The sequence below is a fragment of the Oncorhynchus nerka genome, linkage group LG14, assembly GCF_034236695.1.
Source record: "Oncorhynchus nerka isolate Pitt River linkage group LG14, Oner_Uvic_2.0, whole genome shotgun sequence".
NCBI lineage: Eukaryota > Metazoa > Chordata > Actinopteri > Salmoniformes > Salmonidae > Oncorhynchus > Oncorhynchus nerka.
Genome location: NC_088409.1, coordinates 35961530 through 35987578, shown reverse-complemented (window position 1 = coordinate 35987578; position 26049 = coordinate 35961530). Strand labels below are relative to the sequence as shown.

Below are 26049 nucleotides of genomic sequence, written 5' to 3'. Positions count from 1 at the left end.
AGGACCAGGGGAGGGGTGAAGGGAAGGAGGGCTTGTGATAGGACCAGGGGAGGGGTGAAGGGATGGAGGGCTTGTGATAGGACCAGGGGAGGGGTGAAGGGATGGAGGGCTTGTGATAGGACCAGGGGAGGGGTGAAGGGATGGAGGGCTTGTGATAGGACCAGGGGAGGGGTGAAGGGATGGAGGGCTTGTGATAGGACCAGGGGAGGGGTGAAGGGATGGAGGGCTTGTGATAGGACCAGGGGAGGGGTGAAGGGATGAGGGGCTTGTGATAGGACCAGGGGAGAGGTGGAGGGATGGAGGGCTTGTGATAGGACCCGGGGAGAGGTGAAGGGATGGAGGGCTTGTGATAGGACCAGGGGAGGGGTGAAGGGATGAGGGGCTTGTGATAGGACCAGGGGAGAGGTGGAGGGATGGAGGGCTTGTGATAGGACCCGGGGGAGGGTGAAGGGATGGAGGGCTTGTGATAGGACCAGGGGAGGGGTGAAGGGATGGAGGGCTTGTGATAGGACCAGGGGAGGGGTGAAGGGATGGAGGGCTTGTGATAGGACCAGGGGAGGCGTGAAGGGATGGAGGGCTTGTGATAGGACTAGTGGAGGGGTGAAGGGATGGAGGGCTTGTGATAGGACCAGGGGAGAGGTGAAGGGATGGAGGGCTTGTGATAGGACCAGGGGAGGGGTGAAGGGATGTAGGGCTTGTGATAGGACCAGGGGAGGGGTGAAGGGATGGAGGGCTTGTGATAGGACCAGGGGAGGGGTGAAGGGATGGAGGGCTTGTGATAGGACCAGGGGAGGGGTGAAGGGATGGAGGGCTTGTGATAGGACCAGGGGAGAGGTGGAGGGATGGAGGGCTTGTGATAGGACCAGAGGAGGGGTGAAGGGATGGAGGGCTTGTGATAGGACCCGGGGAGGGGTGAAGGGATGGAGGGCTTGTGATTGGACCCGGGAGGGGTGAAGGGATGGAGGGCTTGTGATAGGACCATGGGAGGGGTGAAGGGATGGACGGCTTGTGATAGGACCAGGGGAGGGGTGAAGGGATGGAGGGCTTGTGATAGGACCAGGGGAGGGGTGAAGGGATGGAGGGCTTGTGATAGGACCAGGGGAGGGGTGAAGGGATGGAGGGCTTGTGATAGGACCAGGGGAGGGGTGGAGGGATGGAGGGCTTGTGATAGGACCAGGGGAGGGGTGAAGGGATGGAGGGCTTGTGATAGGACCAGGGGACGGGTGAAGGGATGGAGGGCTTGTGATAGGACCAGGGGAGAGGTGGAGGGATGGAGGGCTTGTGATAGGACCAGGGGAGGGTTGAAGGGATGGAGGGCTTGTGATAGGACCAGGGGAGGGGTGAAGGGATGGAGGGCTTGTGATAGGACCAGGGGAAGGGTGAAGGGATGGAGGGCTTGTGATAGGACCAGGGGAGGGGTGAAGGGATGGAGGGCTTGTGATAGGACCAGGGGAGGGGTGAAGGGATGGAGGGCTTGTGATAGGACCAGGGGAGGGGTGAAGGGATGGAGGGCTTGTGATAGGACCAGGGGAGGGTTGAAGGGATGGAGGGCTTGTGATAGGACCAGGGGAGGGGTGAAGGGATGGAGGGCTTGTGATAGGACCAGGGGAGGGGTGAAGGGATGGAGGGCTTGTGATAGGACCAGGGGAGGGGTGGAGGGATGGAGGGCTTGTGATAGGACCAGGGGAGGGTTGAAGGGATGGAGGGCTTGTGATAGGACCAGGGGAGGGGTGAAGGGATGGAGGGCTTGTGATAGGACCAGGGGAAGGGTGAAGGGATGGAGGGCTTGTGATAGGACCAGGGGAGGGGTGAAGGGATGGAGGGCTTGTGATAGGACCAGGGGAGGGGTGAAGGGATGGAGGGCTTGTGATAGGACCAGGGGAGGGGTGAAGGGATGGAGGGCTTGTGATAGGACCAGAGGAGGGGTGAAGGGATGGAGGGCTTGTGATAGGACCAGGGGAGGGGTGAAGGGATGGAGGGCTTGTGATAGGACTAGTGGAGGGGTGAAGGGATGGAGGGCTTGTGATAGGACCAGGGAGGGGTGAAGGGATGGAGGGCTTGTGATAGGACCAGGGGAGGGGTGAAGGGATGGAGGGCTTGTGATAGGACTAGTGGAGGGGTGAAGGGATGGAGGGCTTGTGATAGGACTAGTGGAGGGGTGAAGGGATGGAGGGCTTGTGATAGGACCAGGGGAGGGGTGAAGGGATGGAGGGCTTGTGATAGGACCAGGGGAGGGGTGAAGGGATGGAGGGCTTGTGATAGGACCAGGGGAGGGGTGGAGGGATGGAGGGTGTGTGATAGGTCCCGGGGAGGGGTGGAAGGATGGTGATAAGAGGAGGATGGCTGATTGTTTTGGAGAGGACCTGACCTTGCTCTGCCTTGCAGTGTCTCGGGCCAGCCTTGAAAGATTTTCATGAATATTAATGTCGAAATGATTTACTGTTTACTCAGCTTCCAAAGACGTGATCCTCAACACTCTTGATAGCAACCCTAGAGTAAAGCTACAGACCAGGCTATACATTGAGAGAGATATTGAGAGAACATCTGATCTCCCTTCCTCCCCAAATCTAACAACATTTGCAGCATAAAGCTATTTTTATATGCTTCCAACTGAATTCCCTGACTTCTCCCAGATTGAGTTAAGTATTCACCAGGCTAACTGCTTTATGGAGACCTGTCCTTTATAGCTCCATTAGATTATTCTCTTTTCACAGGAAGTGATGCGAAGGAAATGATGCGTGCAGCTTTGGGTTGCAAAAATGCACTGGTTCTATTTAACCTTACCTGTTCCCTGCAGACGTATTGGCACACTGTGCAGTGTGTACTACAGTCATTTGTACTCGCACACGCCTACTGTAAAATCAATCTAGTTGTTTCAGCTAATTATTCTTATGTAACTGGTTCCACAGCCTATTTTTGGTTTACTCAACTTTTCGGTCCAAATGTTACCTGAACAACAATTTTGCGCATTTTACCTAAAATAAAGGCTGTGTAACTAGTTACACACAAACACAGCGTTTTCAACACAGGGTTTAAACACTGTTTCCCATGCTTGTTCAATGAACCATAAACAATGAATGAACATGCACCTGTGGAACGGTCGTTAAGACACTAACAGCTTACAGACGGTATGCAATTAAGGTCACAGTTATGAACACTTAGGACATTAAAGAGGCCTTTCTACTGACTGAAAAACACCAGAAGATAGATGCCCAGGGTCCCTGCTCTTAGGCATGCTGCAAGGAGGCATGAGGACTGCAGATGTGGCCAGGGCAAGTTTGTATGATGGCAATTTGCAAATACTCCAGAATGTTATGAAGAGTGATAGGTTGAATTGCAAAAAATTGCAAAGTCCCTGTTTACCATGCAAATGAACTGAATCATTTCCACTGCATTTCAGCCCTGCCACAAAAGGACCAGCTGACATCATGTCAGTGATTCTCTCGTGTTGATGAGGACAAGGCCTGAGATCATTCTGTCATGCTGATTGAGTTCAAACAACAGACTGGAAGCTTCAAAAGGAGGGTGGTGCTTGGAATCATTGTTCTTCCTCTGTCAACCATGGTTACCTGCAAGGAAACACGTGCCGTCATCATTGCTTTATACAAAAAGGGTTTCACAGGCAAGGATATTGCTGCCAGTAAAATTGCACCTAAATCAACCATTTATCGGATCATCAAGAACTTCAAGGAGAGCGCTTCAATTGTTGTGAAGAAGGCTTTTCAGGGCGCCCAAGAAAGCCTAGCAAGCGCCAGGACTGTCTCCTAAAGTTGATTCAGCTGCGGGATCGGGGCACCACTAGTACAGAGCTTGCTCAGGAATGGAAGCAGGCAGGTGTGAGTGCATCTGCACGCATAGTGAGGCGAAGACTTTTGGAGGGTGGCCTGGTGTCAAGAAGGGCAGCAAGGAAGCCACTTCTCTCCAGGAAAAACATCAGGGACAGACTGATATTCTGCAAAAGGTACAGGGATTGCACTGCTGAGGACTGGGGTAAAGTCATTTTCTCTGATGAATCCTCTTTCCGATTGTTTGGGGCATCCAGAAGAAATATTGTCCGGAGAAGACAAGGTGAGTGCTACCATCAGTCCTGTGTCATGCCAACAGTAAAGCATCCTGAGACCATTCATGTGTGTGGTTGCTTCTCAGCCAAGGGAGTGGGCTCCCTCACAATTTTGACTAAGAACACAGTCATGAATAAAGAATGGTACCAACACATCCTCTGAGAGCAACTTCTCCCAACCATCCAGGAACAGGTTGGTGACGAACAATGTCTTTTCCAGCATGATGGAGCACCTTACCATTATGCAAAAGTGATAACTAAGTGGCTCTGGGAACAAAACATCGATATTTTGGGTCCATGGCCAGGAAACTCCCCACACCTTAATCCCATTGAGAACTTGTGGTCAATCCTCAAGAGGTGGATGGACAAACAAACCCCACAAATTCTGACAAACTCCAAGCATTGATTATGCAAGAATGGGCTGCCATAAGTTAGGATGTGGCCCAGAAGTTAATTGACAGCATGCCAGGGCGGATTGCAGAGGTCTTGAAAAAGAAAGTTCAACATATTGACTCTTTGCATCAACTTCATGTAATTGTCAATAAAAGCCTTTGACACTTATGAAATGCTTGTAATTATACTTCAGTATTCCATAGTAACATCTGACAAAAATATCTAAAGACACTGAAGCAGCAAACTTTGTGGAAATTAATATTTGTGTCATTCTCAAACTTTTGACCACGACTTTACTCTGGAGCGGGATCGATTTTGGAGGTAGAGGTTCCGTCATAGTCTGGGGCGTTGTGTCATAGCATCATCGGACTGAGCTTGTTGTCATTACAGGCAATCTCAATGCTGTGCGTTGCAGGGAAGACATCCTCCTCCCTTCCTACAGGCTCAGCCTGACATGACCCCCCAGCATGACAATGCCACCAGCCATACTGCTCGTTCTGTGCGTGATTTCCTGCAAGACAGGAATGTCGGTGTTCTACCATGGCCAGCGAAGAGCCCGGATCTCATTACCATTGAGCACCCTCCCCCCAACCCCAGAAATGTCCGGGAACTTCCAGGTGCCTTGGTGGAAGAGTGGGGTAACATCTCACAGCAAGAACTGGCAAATCTGGTGAGGAGGAGATATGCACTGCAGTACTTAATGCAGCTGGTGGCCACACCAGATACTGACTGTTACTTTGTTCAGGGACACATTATTCCATTTCTGTTAATCACATGTCTGTGAAACTTGTTTAGTATATGTCTGTTGTTGAATCTTGTTATGTTCATACAAATATTTACACATTTTGTTGACAGTGAGATGACGTTCATATTTTTACTGACTTTATGTCACTGGTATCAAATATGTGAGTTGAAAACATTGTTAAAAGTGCTGTGTGTGTGTTAACATTTGCACAGCCTTTTTTTTTTGTCAAGATGCCCAAATAATAATTTATAGTTGAAAAAACACATTTTAAATTGACTGAAGTTTTGTCAAGTCGGAGCTAACTTTGGGGAAACACATTTTGTTTAGTTCAGCTCTTAGACCGAAAAGTTGAGTTTTCTTTTTAACAGTGCATACTGTACATACGCCAAGCTATGTATCGACAAATCGGCAATGGAGACAGATCCAGTGTCCTGAATGGTACATAGTGACAAAATGGGCGAGCAAGTGGCTGGCCGTACCTCATACTTCATCGCTGTATGCTTTTAATAGGAATCATTTCATGATGCCGAATTTGTCTTATTGGGTTGTAAAATTAGTGGCCTATGGAAGCTAATAGTACTTCTAAATAGGAGTGTTTATCAGGAATGTTTAATGTGTTGATATATCTTTCGTTGGCTGAGAGATATAGACGGAGAGCGAGACAGACACGAATATCTTATGTTAACTTCAAAGAAAGAGCACTACAAAATGACTCCTCCTCTCGACAGGCCTCCTCAGCGCGCCGTACCTCTCCTTCTGTCAGGGACGACTTCCATCCCGCCTTCAACATTCACTACTTCTCACTCTTTTAATTACCATCATCAACCAGAGGAAACGCTGCTGAAGTCTATAACAACATGATGTTGTTCTAGAAAGCAGGTCCAGAAGTCATGTTGGATCTAAAGATGATGATCTCTCTATCAGGAGAGCGATGGGTTGAGGATGGAGGGAGGAGAGGGAGAAGTGGAGGACCGAGGAAGAGAAGAGCGAGAGAGAGAGAGAGATGGGCATTTACAGGGGCTAGTTCTTGATTCGTCTGAGCGAGCCAGTCTCCATCGATCCCCCTGACCCACATCAGACAGGTTACAGACAGACAGACTGACTGAGCCTTATTGGAAAAAGTGCACACACAGAGAACAGACACAGAGAAAAAGATGAACTCTCTCCATGACTGCTGAAGTCCCTGCCTGGCCTTCTGGGCTGAGGGAATATGTCTCTCTCTCACATACCCAGACCCAGGCTGGTAAGATAGTAGGACGCACGGACGCTATCTTCATTTGAACAATGTGAATTTCTGTCTGTCGATTGCTTTAAAGTTACGACTGCAGAGAGTTACAACGATGTCTTTGGCTAGTTTGCTTCAATAGAATGTCTTGGAAAAGAGGTTTGACTGGCAACATGAGTGAATGATTTATAAGAGTGTTGGGCCTGGTTTGCTCTTGCAACCAATGAGAATTGTTCCAAGACTAAACGCAACCTAAATGGTCTGTGCTTGTGTTGTCTGAATGTGTGTTCATAGTAGTCATGGTCATGTACTCTGTGCTGTATACCATCGCAGTATTGACTTAAGGGAGGCCCATCTACTGTGGGTGGACTGTATGTTTCTACTCTCTTCACAGGAGCTATTGTTGTTCACCTGTGAGTGTGTGTGTCTGCGTGTGTGTGTGTCAGCACTGTATGTTGGGGTTCTGTGGTCCTCACCTTTCCCTCTCACTGTCTTCTTTTGTGTGTGTGTGTGTGTGTGTGTGTGTGTGTGTGTGTGTGTGTGTGTGTGTGTGTGTGTGTGTGTGTGTGTGTGTGTGTGTGTGTGTGGCTCCCACAGGAGATTTGGATGGCCACTGGTTGGACCATGCGTCATGGCATAGCAGCGAGGCCTCCCCAATGTCTTTGGTGAGACATGCGGAGCCCTGCCCCTAACCCCCCTCCCCCTCCCCTTTCCTCCCCCTCTCAGAGTCCTTTGTCATTTCATGTTTGCTTTGTTTTATTTACACCTCCGCATGGGTTTTCTTCTTTCTTTCTGTTTTTTATCCCACACCTGTAGGGGACAGTCAAAGGGGGAAAAGAAAAACTATTGAGCAGGCATTTTTGTGCGACTCAACACACAACACCTTATCTGAGAGGCAAAAGAAAATGGTTCGCTTTGGGGGCCACTCATTGGAAGAGGACGCAGAATGGTGCGAACCCCAGGTTAAAGACTCTGGCGTTGACACATGCAGTAGCACTACCCTAAACGAGGACAATCAGCATAGCCATAGTGAGAAGGTACTGGAGTCTATGTAGCCAAAATATCTGCTTTTTGTTCTTTTTTCTTTATTTTTCTTTACCTACCTCCTCGGTCTTTATCTGTCACTAATCGTTAAATAGTAGATATGTTTATTCTTTTAAAAATTTGAATTGATTAATTTTCCTTTGAACTTCGTCTTTATTATTATTCCGGGGAATTGATCAGATTGATTTCATTTCGACAGCAGCTTGCTGGGTGTTGCTGAAATAGGAGATGGGGAACCTCTCTTTTGTTCTGCTGTTTGCTCTCTAGCAGCATAAAGATCCATCCAGGAGCATTAAAACACAACCCTCTTTTTGTCATGGCACACAGCGATGTCCACTCCTCTAGTTGCATGTTGCTAGTTGCTCTGTCTGTTTTGTTATTTTTACTGTAGCGGCCATCTTAGTAACGTTACAGTAGGGTAACGACACCTACCTCTCACAGACACAGGCCTTTAGTCCAGTCCCTCACTGGAATGACCCCTCCTCTCCCAACATACACTACCTAGTCAAGTCATTATCCCCCCTAGATCTCCACTCAGTCTAATACCAAAACTAAACCAAGCACTTATAACAGGGACGATTGGATTTGTTTTGCACAGACAAAGTTATGTTTTTCTTTTTTTCCCTTCCACTGTCATGTTTGTTGTGATTTCATATATATTTTTTTTTCTCTTCATCTTGGCCTTAATCATCGCCCTGTGCTATTCTTTTGGGAGTTTTGTCCATAAATCCTACTTCAGTTCACCTCTTTTTTTTTTTTTTTTGTTGCATAATTACATTTTTCTTCATCTGCTTCTACCTGCTCCATTGTGTAGCAGGGCAGAGAGAGGTGGAGTGCTGTGTGTAGCAGGGCAGAGAGAGGTGGAGTGCTGTGTGTAGCAGGGCAGAGAGTGGTGGACTGCAGTCTTAACCTCCCTCTTCCTTCAGCTAAGGCCTCCCTCACAGACCATCAGACAAAATCTACACTCATCCAAACTCAACTGGATTTGATGCCAATGTGGCTGAGTTTTAAGTGAGATGTTCTAGATACAGTGCAGATTTTCTCAGATGGTTTGTGTGGAGCCTCTGCTCTGCGGGGACTAAGAGGGTGTGATGGTTTGCCTATTTTACCCTGCATGGGGTGCTGAATGCTCTCTACCTCTTTCCTGTTGGCAGGATCACACACGCCCTGGCATTGGATGTGCAAAATGTTAAATTTTCATTGTGTGATACATTTATCATAACATACCTAGAAAAATGTGAATTGAATCGTTTTAGTGAAAATAGTACCTAAAATCAGATTGAAGTACTTCCATGAAGTATGTTTTTGGACATAGTTAATCACTGCTTAAAATGCGGGCTGTGGTATTGTAAATATTGTTTTATTTTGCCATTGTTTTAACATTTTGCCTTCAACTACAGTACGTATACACAGTAACTGTGATGCAGGAGATACAATTATTTCTTTTGAGTTTGGTTATCTAATTGATTTTGATTTACTTTTATTATCTAATTGTGACAATCTGGCTAATCCCAAAAGAAAAAACAGTTTATATTATCTGAAATGGAAAGGATAGAGACAGAGCTATAATCACCAGATTAGATAACTAACCAGAGCTTGTGTGATCGTTCATTATCTCAAGTGAAGTGATACCCCCCCACCTCACCCCACCCTTCACATGATACACACTTTTCTGAAGAAGTCTTTTTTAAAGTGATTGAAGTGAATCTGGTGTGGATGAGTTGTAAAACACGAGGTGTGTTGTTGCTGTGTGTGTTCCTATAGCATCCAGTGACATGGCAGCCCTCCAAAGATGGGGAGCGCCTAATAGGGCGGATTCTGCTCAACAAGCGGATGAAGGATGGAAGTGTACCTCGAGACTCAGGAGCACTGCTGGGACTGAAGGTGAGTCTGCCCCGTCTGTCTGACCTCTCTGGCTGGACTTCTGTCTATCTACTGGGACCAGTCTGACCTGATGGTCAGAGGCCATTTATTATTTCAGCTGTCCATCACTATTCAAAGGTTGCTTTCCAAATGGTATCCTACTCCGTATGTAGAGAGAATGTAGGCCTCGCTAAAGAGTATACACAGCGGATATATGTCTTATTGACATAATGTTCTGGTTGTAAACTGGTTTTGTGGTTGAGGAAAAAGACGTTGCTGAAAAGACATGAACAAACCGTCCTTATGAACATCTAGTACAACCTGATCATAACATCATAATGGAGTCCTTACTACCAGGTATTCAGGGCTCAAAAGGCCCGTACCGAAGATCATCTAAACATTTTGGATTGATATTTTTGAATTGTATATTATGAGTGGACACTACACCTTGGTATCAGAACAAAATAAGAACGCTCAGATTCTTCACCACAATAAGCAATGTTTTCATATTATTTGTAGAAACTATGTGGTGGCTATTTTTATCTGCATATACATTTTGAAGTGATATGTGTGGGTGCCTTGCCTAATTATGAATGACATAATTGTATTATTCATGATTTAATATTAATTAGGCGGCAAATTATTTCCTTGATTTAATATTAATGAGCTGTGTCTTGATATCAAATTCTTTATGTTCATGACTGTGTTCCAAAAGGCACCCTATTCCCTATATAGTGTGCTACTTTTAACCAGGGACCTGGTAGTAGTGCACTATATAAGGAGTAGTGTACCATTTAGGACTCAGTCTTTAAACTACCAGATGCCGTGAGAGCGTACTATGCAGTGTGGTTATGTAGAAAAGCCTATTTGAAATGTTCAGTCAGAGACAATGTCCCTTTACTGTAGATAGGGAGATCACATCTGAAACATTGGGATTGTACAGCTTATTCCCCATTATGTACAGTACTGTAACTGGGCTACTAAACATATGTCCCATATTTACAGTATCTCATGATTCGATGGGTAGATTTTCTGAATTAAAATATCTTAGGTTTTCTTAACTCTTCCTAATGCATTCATTTGAATGATCTGTGCGGCTTGGGCTGGTTTAAGATCTGAGCACACACAGCTAGCCAAAGCACAGTGAGGGGCTAGCACAGTGAGGGCCATCAGGAGAGAAAAGGAAAGTGGCAAGATGGGAAATCATTAATGATTGAATGAGCTTCCTGAATTGGTATGTTTGTGTCTAGTCAGTGCCTCTTTGTGCTGTACGGTACGCTATGTGTTTCTCCTCGCTCAGCAGCAAGCAGTGACCAGCCAGTCTGTTTGTCTCTCTCTCTTTTTAACTATCTCTATCTATCCATCTCTCACTCTCTGTCCCTTTCCCTTTCCCGCTCTCTCTCGCCCGGCTGTTACATAAAGCCATTTAATTTAGGAGTCTTCCCTAAGCTCCTTTGTATGTTGGCATTCAACTGCCATTAAGAGGGGATTTTATTTGTCTGATGCCTGTGGAGGGAGAGCGGTTCAGGGGCTTACAGAGTAGAGCAGAGCTGGGCCCCCTGTCCTGCTATAGGCCCCCCAGGCCTCAAGTGTTCCAGCACAATGGAGAGAGAGGTGGCCCCAGGGTTCCAACACAACACACAGGGACATTCAACATTATGAAAAGAGATGTACATTTTGACTAAACACGTAGATACTTTCTCTATTCAAGAATAGCACCCTATGGGCAGAATGATGCTATGTGGCTACATATGCAATTAGAATTAGGCCTAGATCTGCAGGTTGTATTTTACCATGTGCGAATTCAATTCACACATGGATTTGGTCAAACATGGTCAATAAATATGTTTCTATGAAACAAAGTGATCAGTGCATCCATGTTCCTTCCCTGCCAGGCTGCTTACACCATACTGAGGGTGTGATTATATTACAGTTTAATACTATATACTACTACTATACATGTTGATGTGTGTTGCTTCCCTCATAGGTGGTGGGTGGAAAGATGACAGAATCTGGTAGACTTTGTGCTTTCATCACTAAAGTGAGGAAAGGAAGTCTAGCGGATACTGTTGGACACCTCAGACCAGGTACCTACTGATCTGATTTTTATACTCTACATCCCTTACCATGTTTAGAACTACACTTATTATGTGTAGAACTACATTTACCATGTTTAGAACTTCATTTGCTATGTTTAGAACTACATTAGCCATGTTTAGAACTTCACTTACTATGCTTAGAACTACACTTATCATGCTTAGAACTACGCTTACTACCTTTAGAACTACACATACTATGCTTAGAACTACATTTACCACATTTAGAACTACACTTACTGTTTTGAACTGCATTTACCATGTTTAGAAGTACACTTACTGTACTTAGAACTACATTTACCATGTTTAGAACTACACTTACTGTGTTTAGAACTGCATTTACCATGTTTGGAACTACATTTACCATGTTTAGAACTACATTTACCATGTTTAGAACTTCACTTGCTATGTTTAGAACTACATTAGCCATGTTTAGAACTTCACTTACTATTCTTAGAACTACACTTATCATGCTTAGAACTACGCTTACTACCTTTAGAACTACACATACTATGCTTAGAACTACATTTACCACATTTAGAACTACACTTACTTTTTTTTTACCTGAATTTACCATGTTTAGAAGTACACTTACTGTGTTTAGAACTGCATTTACCATGTGTAGAAGTACACTTACTGTGTTTAGAACTACACTTATAGATTATTTCAAGCACGCTGAAGATTGTCAATACATTTCTCATGTACACAGCACTGTAGATTTAATAAGCTACTTCAGTGATTCAAGAAACATTTGGATTACTTGGTGAACTGGTGCTGAACTGGGTCAGAACCTTGTTTAAACTTCTGACACCCTTTGACCTTCATTTAATAGCACTAATTACAACATGTATGAACTAGACAGATGTGCTGTTATTTGTTACCATAAGGGTTGCGACCGAGGCCTATTCAATTATTTATAATATTTCCTTACCAGGAAGACTACAATGCTGTACTGTTTGTTTATGTGTGCTGTGTTTTCTACAATACCATTCATATTCTCCTTTTTTTCCATCCTGTGGGCCTGCTCATGTTTATAACTACATGGATCATGTTTTGAACTATATTTATAACTATGCTTCCCATGTTCATAAGTGCACCTTGTCAGCTGACGTCTTGATGTGTGGATGACTGACAGCATCTCTTGTTTTACAGGCGACCAGGTGCTGGAGTGGAACGGGAGGTTTTTACAAGGAGCCACATTTAAAGAAGTTTACAATATCATTCTAGAATCAAAGCCAGAACCCCAGGTGGAACTGGTGGTCTCAAGGCCCATAGGGTAAGACCTCACAACAGCAACTACACTTATTACTACTGAACCATCAAAAAACTACAGTGTATTCACATTCATACATTTGTAAAAAATATGTTTCTGGCAGAGGAGAGAGAAGATGTGAGAAAAGGAGAAAAGGGGGCTGAGTGTATTTGAATGTAATTTGTTTTGCTTGTTTATTTAACATATCTGCCTCCCAACCCTCCCTCCCAATATCCCTCCCCTCCATCAGTCCTCCAGTGTGATGACAGTGTCAGAGGCTCATATGGGACTAGCAGTGCGGCACAGTGAAATGAACGGTGGCTGCTGCCTCCCTCTCTCTGTCTCTCTCGCTCTCGCTGTGTCTCACTACCCACTCTCCCCCTCTCTCTCTCTCTCTCTCTCTCTCTCTCTCTCTCTCTCTCTGTGTCTCACTACCCACTCTCCCCCCTCTCCTCCACAAACAGCGGGATGCCAATTGTTTTTGAAAGTAGAGATACCCAGAGAAATCAGAAACCCCTTTGCTTTGTCAGTGTCTATATTTGTCCTGCTTTGTATTGCTGAGGGAGGGAGCTGCTGTACAGGAGAATTAAGACTAATGCTCTTCTTTGGACCATTAAAATACAGTGCATTCAGCATTAGCACCAATTTATCCCCTCTTCCTTCCTCCCCCCCCTCTCTCCTTTTAGAGATATTCCTCGGATACCAGACAGCACACATGCACAACTGGAATCAAGTAAGTCTGGCTTTTCTTTCATTTACCAATGATAACTAATTAGCCTGTGTTAATTAATTAACCTTGAAATATCAAGCTAAGGTATTGTCAGGGAGAGGTGATGATATCTAATTTCTATCTCTCTACCCTACTTGCTTTCTTTCTCTCTCTCTCTCTCCTCCCCCTCCTCTTTCTCTCTCCCTCTTCCTCTCCTTGAAGTATGTTACCAAAATCACAGTGTTTCAGATTTGATCATGTGACCTCCTCCCTGTCTCTCCTGTCTCAGGTTCGAGTTCCTTTGAGTCTCAGAAGATGGATCGCCCCTCTATCTCTGTCACGTCTCCCATGAGCCCCGGGATGCTGCGGGACGCCCCCCAGTACCTGTCAGGACAGCTCTCAGTGAGTACCCTACTACAATACCCACAATACACCCTGGCTCTGTCTGGGCCTACATTACCTGCAGGAAAGGATCATACAGTGTAGATTCACACAGAGGGTTTGAGAACAGATGTTTTCTTTCTCTGCAGTATTCAGGGAGAGTAGCTGGAGCTCTGGAGAGTAGCTGGAGCTCTGGAGAGTAGCTGGAGCTCTGGAGAGTAGCTGGAGCTCTGAGAGTTGTTCAGTTAGACCCATCCCAACCCAGCATAGGACCACAGATCATGTTACCCTGAACCATGTTGCTTATTATCTGATGCCTAATATACTCTTGGGGGAAGTGAGTAAAAGGCTTAACTCTGAAACTCAGGAGGCCAGACGGAAATAGACTAATGCTAACCTCCAGCACTTATTTTAAATAACACTCAGGATATTTAGTTTCTTGGAGAAAAAAACAAAGAGTGTTATGAAATAGTCACAGCTTTTCAATACCTTTCCTTATGATAACACATCCACTTTATATGTGATTATAAATAGCTTGATTTATTTCCTGATATCTTTTTATCAAAAAATATACCAGTCGATATCAGTCAATATATAACAGTCTATCAAGTCCATAGTGTATTTGTTTACCAGAAGAGTTGAGAAGGTTTGATAGTTGACTGTGTGTCTGTAAACACTGTACACCTTTTACTGTAATGTTGCTCTCCAGTAAAACTGCTCCTAGAGCCAGAGAAGGAAGAGAAGGAATCTTTTGATGTCAGTGTTCTTTCTGCTTGTTGTTGTTTTCTTTGGTGAGGAGGGGGAGATCTAATCTGTGCTGCTGCTAGCGTCTCCGCCTGGCTCCTCTCCTCTCCTGTCTATATGTAACAGGAGCATGGCAGAGCAGAGTGAGAGCCAGGGAGTGAAGGAGCACAGAGAGAGGTAGCAGGCACACACAGGCCCTCCAGTATTCATAGGCCTACACCCAGGAGGCCCATGCTGACAGTTATGACGCAAATAGAGCCCAATCAGCCAATCATGCTGCAGTTGTGATCTCTGCAATCCCTACCTGTAGCACTCAGCCCCACACCACTCAGGTCCAGAAGTTCTCTCCATTTCATCAATGAGCTGACCTTGAAACCAAAACAAGAGTATTTGAATCGTACTGTAGTTAATATACTGTAGTTATACTGTAATTAATATACTGTAGTTAATATACTGTAGTTATACTGTAATTAATATACTGTAGTTGATATACTGTAGTTATACTGTAGTTATACTGTAATTAATATACTGTAGTTAATATACTGTAGTTATACTGTAGTTAATATACTGTAATTAATATACTGTAGTTATATTGTAATTAATATACTGTAATTAATATACTGTAGTTGATATACTGTAGTTATACTGTAATTAATATACTGTAGTTATACTGTATTTAATATACTGTAATTAATATACTATAGTTGATATACTGTAGTACACTACCTTGTTGGATCAAGTGCCAGCTGAACATTACGTTGGATGCAGTTAGAAATTGTAATGTTTTTTAATTATTATTTGTATTATTTTCAAACCTTGTTGAGGGAACAATTGGATTTCAATACGTCATTGTGACGCAAATGTTAAATGAAGAAAGGAAGGAAAGTTACAGTCCAGAGAGCACGGGAGGGAATGCTTAGTTAGAAGTCATCAATCATTTTCTGTGAAAACAGGAGCAGAGCAGCCTCTTCCTCTCTCTGAGGATTACAGTGTGGAGGTACAGGAACCCACAGATAAGGCTCCAAGACAATAAAGCACATTAGTGAATAATGAGATGCAGATTGATGCTAATGAACGGCGGGGAAAAACACACACATCGCTAGATTGACTCTCCGTCCCCTCCTCCTCAAAATGTGTTTGTGTTATTGTGGCACTGGTTCGAGTCCAGTGAGTGTGTTTTGTTGGTTGTTTTATGTTTTTTTGTGGTTTTATTGCATTTTTCTATGTTGTTGTTTAATTTTGCTTACCCAGAGCCAAAGCCTTAGTAGAAGAACAGCGCCTTTTGTCCCTAGGGTCCAGGTAAACACCTGTCTGACTCACAGACTGACTCTCTTTGGTCTTCGCTCGCCTTTTTCTGTTGCCTTTTTGCTTTCCTCCATCTTGGAAAATGCATACCAGGGAAATGGCGGCATCTTTCCCTTGCAGTGCGGTGCATTATGTCATTATTATTATTATTATTATTATTCATTTATACCATATAACATGATCATACGGTTATGACAGGAGTCTCGACTCTTTGCATGACTAACTGATCTAAAGGAAATATTTCAGAGAGACACCCTTCCATTGCCAGATCCTGTAGCCTACACTCAACAGCAACAACAAGCTCAAACACATGGCCAGATCCTGTAGCCTACACTCAACAGCAACGACAAGCTCAAACACATGGCCAGATCCTGTATCCTACACTCAACAGCAACGACAAGCTCAAACACATGGCCAGATCCTGTAGCCTACATTCAACATCAACGACAAGCTCAAACACATGGCCAGATCCTGTAGCCTACATTCAACAGCAACGACAAGCTCAAACACATGGCCAGATCCTGTAGCCTACACTCAACAGCAACGACAAGCTCAAACACATGGCCAGATCCTGTAGCCTACATTCAACAGCAACGACAAGCTCAAACACATGGCCAGATCCTGTAGCCTACATTCAACAGCAACGACAAGCTCAAACACATGGCCAGATCCTGTAGCCTACACTCAACAGCAACGACAAGCTCAAACACATGGCCTGATCCTGTAGCCTACATTCAACAGCAACGACAAGCTCAAACACATGGCCTGATCCTGTAGCCTACACTCAACAGCAACGACAAGCTCAAACATTATTTGTCACATGCGCAGAATACAACAAGTGTAGACCTTACTGTGAGATGTTTACTTACAAGCCCTTAACCAACAGTGCAGTTCAAGAAGGGCTAAGAAAATATTTACCAAATAAACAAGTCAAAAATAATAAAAAGTAACACAATAACATAACAATAACGAGGCTATATACAAGGGTACAGAGTCAATGTGTGGGGGAACACGTTAGAGGTCATTTGTACATGTAGGTAGGGGTGAAGTGACTATGCATTTGAAGTGACTGGCCATTTGATCAATTGTTCAGCAGTGTTATGGCTTGGGGATAGAAGCTGTTAAGGAGCCTTTTGGTCCTAGTCTTGGCGTCCTGGTACCGCTTGCGGTAGCAGAGAAAACAGTCTATGATTTGGGTGACTGGAGTCTCTGACAATTTCATGGGCTTTCCTCTGACACCGCCTATTATATAGGTCCTAGATTGCAGGAAGCTTGGCCCCAGTGATGTACTGGGCCGCACGCACTTCCCTCTGTAGCACCTTACGGTCAGATGCTGACCGGTCAGATGCTGAGCAGTTGCCATACCAGGCGTTGAGGCAAATGGTCAGGATGCTCTCGATGGTGCAGCTATTAGAACTTTTTGAGGATATGAGGGCCCATGCCATGTCTCCTGAGGGGGAAAAGGTTTTGTCGTGCCCTCTTCACGACTGTCTTGGTGTGTTTGGACCATGATAGAGCGTTGGTGATGGAGTTTCAAGGAACTTGAAACTCTCGACCCGCTTCACTACAGCCCCGTTGATGTTGATGTGGGCCTGTTCGGCCCACCTTTTCTTGTAGTCCACGATCAGCTCCTTTGTCTTGCCCACATTGAGGGAGAAGTTGTTGTCCTGGCACCACACTGCCAGTTGTCTGACCCCCTCCCTATAGGCTGTCTCATCATTGTCGTGGACAGGCCTACCACTGTTGTGTCGTCTGAAAACTTGGAGTCATGCTTGGCCACGCAGTCGTGGGTGAACAGGGAGTACAGGAGGGGACTAAGTACACCCCCCTAAGGGGCTCCAGTGTTGAGGATCAGAGTGGCAGACGTGTTGTTGCCTACCCTTACCACCTGAGGGCGGTCCATCAGGAAGTCCAGGATCCAGTTGCAGAGGGAGGTATTTAGTCCCAGGGTCCTTAGCTTAGTGATGAGCATCGTGGGCACTATGGTGTTGAACGCTGAGCTCTAGTTAATGAACAGCATTCTCACATAGGTGTTGCTTTTGTCCAGGTGAGAAAGGGCAGTGTGAAGTGCGATTGAGATTGAGTCAACTGTGGATCTGTTGGGACGGTATGCGAATTGGAGTGGATCTAGGGTATCCTGGAGGATGCTGTTGACGTGAGCCAAGACTTTCAAAGCACTTCATGGCTACCGACGTGAGTGCTACGGGGTGGTAATCATTTAGGCAGGTTACCTTCACTTCCTTGGGCACAGGGACTGGTCTGCTTGAAACATGTAGGTATTACAGGCTCAGTCAGAGAGAGGTTGAAAATGTCAGTGAAGTCACATGTCAGTTGGTCCGCGCATGCTTTGAGTACACGTCCTGGTAATCCATCTGGCCCTGTGGCTTTGAATGTTGACCTGTTTAAAGGTCTTGCTCACATCGGCTACCGAGAGCGTTATCACACAGTCATCCAGAGTAGCTGGTGCATTTAGCTCATCTGGTAGGCTCGCGTCACTGGGCAGCTCGTGTCTAGGTTTCCCTTTGTAGTCTGTAATAGTTTTGAATATGACATGCTGGTAAAAATTTGGAAAACTGATTGAAGTTTTCCTGCATTAAAGTCCCCGGCCACTAGGCGCGCCACTTCTGGGTGAGCATTTTCTTGTTTGCTTATGGCCTTGTAGAGTTGGTTGAGTGTGGTCTTAGTGCCAGCATCGGTCTGTGGTGGTAAATAGACGGCTACAATTAATATAGATGAGAACTCTCTTGGTAGATAGTGTGGTCTACAACTTACCATAAGGTACTCTACCTCAGGTGAGCAATACCTCGAGACTTCTTTAATATTAGACATCGCGCAACAGCTGTTATTGACAAAACGGCACACACCCCCACCCCTCTGTTCCGCCGGTGCATGGAAAATCCCGCCAGCTCTATATTGTCTGTGTCGTCGTTCAGCCACGATTCTGTGAAACATAAGATATTACAGTTCTTAATGTCCCGTTGGTAGGATAATCGTAATCGTAGGTCATCAATTGTGAGGGCAGTGGGAGTTTACTTGCTCGCCTACGGATTCTCAAAAGGCAGCCCAATCTGCATCCTCTTCCTCCGTCTTTTCTTCGCTCAAATAAAGGGGATCTGTTCCCGGGAGAGCTGTATATCTTTCTCGTAAGACTCGTTAAAGGAAAAAGCTTCTTCCAGTTCGTGGTGAGTATTCCCAGTTCTGATGTCCAGAAGATATTTTCGGTCATAAGAGACGGTAGCAGCAACATTATGTACGAAATACAGTGGCAAGAAAAAGTATGTGAACCCTTTGGAATTACCTGGATTTCTGCATAAATTAGTCGTAAAATTTGATCTCATCTTCATCTTAGTCACAACAATAGACAAACACAGTGAGTTTAAACTAATAACACACAAATTATCGTATTTTTCTCGTCTATATTGAATACATAATTTAAACATTCACAGTGTAGGTTGGAAAAACTATGTGAACCCCTAGGCTAATGACTTTTCCAAAAGTTAATTGGAGTCAGGAGTCAGCTAACCTGGAGTCCAATCAATGAGACGAGATTGGAGATGTTGTTTAGAGCTGTCTTGCCCTATATAAAACACAATTTGAGTTTACTATTCACAAGAAGCAGTTCCTGATGTGAATCATGCCTCGAACACAGAGATCTCAGAAGACCTAAGATTAAGAGTTGTTGACTTGCATAAAGCTGGAAAGGGTTACAAAAGTATCTTTTAAAGCCTTGATGTTCATCAGTCCACAGTAAGACAAATTGTCTATAAATGGAGAAAGTTCAGCACTGTTGCTACTCTCCCTAGGAGTGGCCGCCCTGCAAAGATGACTGCAAGAGCAGAGCGCAGAATGCTCAACGAGGTTAAGAAGGATCCTAGAGTATCAGCTAAAGACTTACAGAAATCTCTGGAACATGCTTACATCTCTGTTGACGAGTTTACAATACGTAAAACATTAAACAAGAATGGGGTTCATGGGAGGACACCACGGAAGAAGCCACTGCACGTCTGAAGTTTGCAAAAGAGCACCTGGATGTTCCACAGCGCTTCTGGCAAAATATTTTGTGGACAGATTAAACTTAAGTTGAGTTGTTTGGAGGTGACACACAACACTATGTGTGGAGAAAAAAAAGGCACAGCACACCAACATCAAAACCTCATCCCAACTGTAAAGTATGGTGGGGGGAGCATCATGGTTTGGGGCTGCTTTGCTGCCTCAGGGCCTGGACAGCTTGCTATCATCGATAGAAAAATGAATTCCCAAGTTTATCAAGACATTTTTCAGGATAATAAGTCTATCTGTCCACCAATTGAAGCACAACAGAAGTTGGGTGATACAACGACCCAATACAGAGAAGTAAATGAACAACAGAATGGCTTCAACACAAGAAAATAGTCCTTCTGGAGTGGCCCAGTCAGAGTCCTGACATCAACCCAATTTAAAATGCTGTGGCATGACCTCGAGATCCGTTCACACCAGACATCCTAAGAATATTGCTGAACTGAAACAGTTTTATAAAGAGGAATGGTCCAGAATTCCTCCTGACCGTTGTGCAGGTCTGATCCGCAACTACAGAAAACGTTTGGTTGAGGTTATTGCTGCCAAAGGAGGGTCAACCGGTTATTAAATCCAAGGGTTCACATACTTTTCCCACCCTACACTGTGAATGTTTACACAGTGTGTTCAATAAAGACACGAAAACATGTAATTGTTTGTGTGTTTAGTTTAAGCAGACTGTGTTTGTCTTTTGTTGTGACCAAATTGTATGACCAATGTATGCAGAAATCCAGATAATTCCAAAGGGTTCACATCCTTTTTCTTGCCACTGTAAGTTCAAAAATAAGTTGCAAAAAAATGAACAAAATAGCACAGTTGGTTACAGGCATGTAAAACGTCAGCCAACCTCTTCAGCGCCATCTTAACATGTTAGCTGTCATGGGACTTTTGTACCTAGTCAGCTACAACAGTGCTCCACATTGGCAATTAAAGGAGGGTGTCTCCTTAAATGATTTAGTAAAACTATTACATTTTGTGGGACAAATAAATGAGCTTATTTGTTCTGTGGAACATGAAACTAGACTGGACCCTCGTCCTCATTGGCTTGACTCCCTTAGGTCCTGAATAGGTTGCCATAACAACAGCGGTCAACAACTGCTAATCATGAACACAACGTTTGGTAAATATTTCTGTTGACATTTTTGAATGGCTGTAAGTTTCATGTTGCAGTTAAAGGTGGGATAAGATAACTGTCCCTTATTTTAAAGCAGATTCAAAATCATGTTTTACAGTTTGAATACAGAATTCACTTGAACTAAACCTTTTTGAGGAGTTGTTTTACTCTAGCTAGCTTGTTACAGTTGGAGTGTGGAGTACTCATGTTATTTGGGAGATCATATTTATATATTTGTCCCATCATGTCCTTGTCAAGTATCAGCTTAGCTTAGAACAAAATATATATATACAGTATACTGTATAGGAGTTTCTGTTATGATATGCACGGTTGGTTTCCTCATTTAAAGGTCGTGTGAGGTGTTGGCTATACAACACCTATCTGTCAGATAAGGAGAGGGTGAGAATGGAAGTCTATAAATAGGTGTGTAGTGTACCCTTGGCTCAGCTCCTAGAGGTAGATCTATTAGCCTTCTGTAGAAGTGGTGTTATGCTCTACTTAACCAGGCCATGCAATAATGTCAATGTAAATGATGTGGCCGACTGTACAGGAAATATAGGCAGTGTAATGTATTACATCAGGGGTATAATTTAAATTTAAACTTTTCAAGGTGAATCTGTCGCTTAAAGGGTTGTACCATCAGTCATATGGGCAGTGCTGTAGTATGGTCCGAATTGCACGTACGTCTTTTCCATAGGGAACTTCATTGTTGAGGAAGTCTTCCCAGTGCAAGCTGTTTGACCTGATTGACCTGCCTATGTTGTTTGACAATATCAGATCTCCTGACTGATCTTGTATGTGTTAAGTGCTTGCTGTTGCTTTTTATTGCTGCATGCATAAAGAAATAACTATGTAAGTCAATGCAATGATTTAAGACTCCTCCTCATCATTATCTACATAAGTATGGGCAAGAGCTTAGAAGGCTTGATTTTCCTCTAGTATTTCATTTAATTTTCTTGAAACAAATATTTCGCCATCTTTTTGAAAAATTGCGTTTTTTGAAACACAATTTTTCTGTAAATGTTCTTTCTTTCATTTTTTTTTTTACTTCAAAGTGTTCTCTGTTATGTCCATACTTCACTCTGACAAGTGTGAAGTGTCTTTGGTAAGATGTAGGTCATGGTAAGATGTAGGTCATGCTTACATACAGTACATATCTGCTTTGTGCACACTAATAAGATTTGCTACTTTGTTGTTGTTGATATGATCATATCATCTCCTTATTTCCGTATCTCAACAAACATGTATGCTTTTATTATCACCCCCCGCTAAGCATGTGACCTGCTAATGCCTAATATGTAAACCAGGGGTGGCCACCCCTTCTCCAGGAGAGGTACTGGGTGTGCAGGCTTTAACTCCAGCGCTGCTCTAATCTGACACAATCCAGTGATTTGACTAATTAGCTGCTCACCATGCAGGAGCTTGATTTGCTGTATCAGGTGTGTTTGTTAGTTAGTATAGAGCAGGGCTGGTGCCAAACCCTGTACACCCAGTAGCTCTCCAAGTGTAGGGTATCGAGGTCACCCTGATATAGAGCCCCCCCCCTCCCCACGGGAAGCCCAGTGACCATGTGACCTTGTTCTGTACCATCCATAGGTCAAACTGTGGTATGACAAAGTGGGCCATCAGCTAATAGTGACCATCCTGGGAGCCAAGGACCTGCCTTCTAGGGAAGATGGCCGCCCCAGGAACCCTTACGTCAAAATCTACTTCCTCCCTGACAGAAGGTAAGAGTAGAGACAGTAACTACGGGATGATCGAGCTAGCAGCATTTCACTTCATTCCATCTACAGCCATTGCTTAGTGGCTAGACCTATCCTCCAATATCCTAAAGTTGCCATTGGTTGAATCATACATATTTGTGGCTCGCATGATAGTCTCACTGAATGTTGAATTTATGGTAAGAATGTCTTTGGTTTTATTTCCTTATCATTTTTTATTTCTGGTAATTGAATTTGGGGACATGTCACATTGCATTTAAACTGCTGTCATCACAAAGATCATCATGTGATCACATTGACCTACACCTTCACTGCGCTCAGAGAACCCCTTCTCAGACACATGGAAGTAATGATAGAAAGTTGAACAGGGCTCCAACATGACGCTCCCTCCCCAGCTCATCCCATTGTCCTGTGCTGTGTTGACCTGTTCGGGAGTCTTTTCTACCATGGTTGTAAATAAAAACAGTTTGAATTATTGTTCCTCCAGCGACAAAAGCAAGAGGAGAACAAAAACGGTAAAGAAATCCTTAGAGCCCAAATGGAACCAGACCTTTATGTATTCTCCTGTGCACCGGCGGGAGTTCCGTGAGCGTATGTTGGAAATCACCCTGTGGGACCAGGCCAGGGTCAGGGAGGAGGAAAGCCAGTTCCTGGGAGAGGTAAGCACATCCATCTCTTTTTTTCCCCTCACAGTTTTCTATTGTTTTCTGGACAGAGACAGTCAGAAGGTAGAAAGACAGACAGGTACAGAGGGACACAGAGACAAGGGGCTGAGGCTATATTTGTAACAAGAGTCGGCAGCGCCACCACTTAACCAGACTCAGGCACTCATCCGTCTCTGATATAATACCAAACATACCCATCCAGTCAGGATTTGGACAGTAACTCTGATAGCTCAACTAATCCTACCAATAGGGTCAAGCTCTTGATAAAACCCTACATTCCATAGGAAGGATGACAGGCTACTGGGGGTTGATGTCATCGAACCATGATGTTTACTGTAACATCAGCACATACTCACATACTCTGTCCTCACTGCCAATAAGGTTGCAGAATTCTGGTAACTTTCCCAGAATTCCTAGGTCTTCCAGAAATCCTCCCGGTTGGGGGGAATAAGCAGGAAATCCAGAATCTTCCAATCAGGATTGCTGGAAAACCTTATTTAAAAAATGATGTTGGGCCATACCTGTGGAGGTCTTGATCTGCTCTGGAATCTGGAATGAGTCCAGTTAGCAGTGGCTAGTGTGTTGAGAACTGTGAGTGTTTGTGTGTGTGTGTGCATGCACGCATGCTTGTTTGTGTGTGTGTGTGTGTGTGTGTGTGTGTGTGTGTGTGTGTGTGTGTGTAGTGACGCTGGTGTGTTTCTCCTTTAGATACTGATAGAGCTGGAGACAGCCCTGCTGGATGATGAGCCTCACTGGTACAAGCTGCAGACCCACGACGTGTCCTCCATGCCCCTCCCCCGCGCCTCGCCCAACCCCCAGCGCAGACAGCTCCACGGAGAGAGCCCCACGAGGAGGCTACCCATACAGAGTAGGTTACCCCTCTGCCCTAACATCCATAACCTGTATACTAGTCTATACTAGAACTGTGTAGGAAAGCTCCTGTCTGTTCGAACCCCAAACCTCAGGATAGGGAATGAGACATGAGTGTCGAACCAACCGTTCGTCTGATGATTTTGAAAAGCCAGTATGGCGGCTGGCAGGTGCCCTGTTACCGACTGTCTTTGCCTGTCTGCCAAACCCTGAATGATTTATGAAGTATTTATTACTGTTAGTATGTTCATATGGTGTTTGTTTTCTTATCCCTCTCAACTCAACCTGATACTTACAGACAAGGGGCCGTATTCGTACAATTCAGGTAACGGCCCCCGTTTGTTGTTCCACGCTGCTCTCTCCACTGAGCTCTCTCTCCACTGAGCTCTCTCTCCACTGAGCTCTCTCCACTGAGCTCTCTCTCCACTGAGCTCTCTCTCCACTGAGCTCTCTCTCCACTGAGCTCTCTCTCCACTGAGCTCTCTCTCCACTGAGCTCTCTCCACTGAGCTCTCTCTCCACTGAGCTCTCTCTCCACTGAGCTCTCTCTCCACTGAGCTCTCTCTCCACTGAGCTCTCTCTCCACTGAGCTCTCTCTCCACTCAGTGTTGCTGTTCATACGAAGACTCTGTCTCTCCCCTCTGCTTCAGTCCTATTGTACTGTTCTCTACCTCCAAAGTGTTCTTTCATTCCACTCCTCCATTAGCTATCCCACAATTCCCTTTGATTCTCGCTATGCTCCCTCTCCGCTCCACCGCAGTCCTTAAACAAGATGGCCGCCTCATGGTCAGCCTCGGGCCCGGCAGGTTTCAGTTTCCCAGTCCAGATCCGGGTGATTTAGCTCTATCAGAAGAGCTCTGTCCACTCCCCTGTTTGTCATTTGAATATGTTGACCACTTGTTTTCTCAGTGCAATGCATTGTCTCATCTCCCGCCAAATGCCAACATTTTCCCTTTGAAAAACATTATGATAATTGTGCTGGTTTTTGCTCTTCTTCTCCTCTGCTTGTGTCTGTTATATCTGTTGTGTCTGTGTTTGTTGTGTCTGTTGTGTCTGTATCTGCTGGGTGTGAACTTGTATTTGCACTTGACAGATTTCTAATGTACTGTATGTAACCTGCACATGTATTTCCAACGTTAAGTCTTGAGATTATTGACCGTGTTAACTGAGTTTGTGTGTGTTAGGTGAAAGAGCTGATCGCTCTAAAACAAGAGCGTTAAAACAGTTTCACCCCATCTGAGATGAGAGAGAGAGAGAGAGAGAGAGAGAGAGAGAGAGAGAGAGAGAGAGAGAGAGAGAGAGAGAGAGAGAGAGAGAGAGAGAGAGAGAGAGAGAGAGAGAGAGAGAGAGAGAGAGAGAGAGAGAGAGAGAGAGAGAGAGAGAGAGAGAGAGAGAGAGAGAGAGAGAGAACTTGTCATATCTGTAAAAGCCCAAGTGTCCCATTGGTTTAAGTTGACTGAACAGTGAAGAAGTCAGAAAAACTACCGAGTGCAGCGTGAGAGAGGGGACGACTCGGAATGAGGGAGGGAGTAGTTCTGAAACGGTGGAGACGGTAGAATACCTCTCAGACTCCATCTTCAGATGTACATTGAATGATTGAAATGTCAATTCAAAGCGCCACCGTGAAAACATGGAAGCTATTGCCAATTAGGCTAGATGGAGAGGACCACACGATGTTGTTTACATCACATCCAACATCATGTCTCACACTAGCTATATGTTACAGTTGTTCTCTTTAAATTAGACTTTATATCACACTATATCTAAAATAGGCAGCTCCCACATTGGTGGGAAAAACCAGAAGAGGCAG

The 26049-nt window shown here is 44.6% G+C and overlaps 1 protein-coding gene across 1 annotated transcript in view; it reads left to right on the top strand.

The window, feature by feature from the left end:
- Positions 1–26049, top strand: part of LOC115122069 (regulating synaptic membrane exocytosis protein 2-like) — a 145138-nt gene that overhangs the window by 18969 nt on the left and 100120 nt on the right. Inside the window, exons 4-13 of the mRNA XM_065027189.1 lie at positions 7021–7088; positions 9232–9351; positions 11318–11417; positions 12579–12702; positions 13365–13411; positions 13677–13789; positions 15764–15811; positions 22581–22711; positions 23193–23364; positions 24079–24238. Of these exons, the coding sequence (XP_064883261.1) occupies positions 7021–7088; positions 9232–9351; positions 11318–11417; positions 12579–12702; positions 13365–13411; positions 13677–13789; positions 15764–15811; positions 22581–22711; positions 23193–23364; positions 24079–24238 (1083 nt within the window). The remainder of the gene's footprint in view (positions 1–7020; positions 7089–9231; positions 9352–11317; positions 11418–12578; positions 12703–13364; positions 13412–13676; positions 13790–15763; positions 15812–22580; positions 22712–23192; positions 23365–24078; positions 24239–26049) is intronic.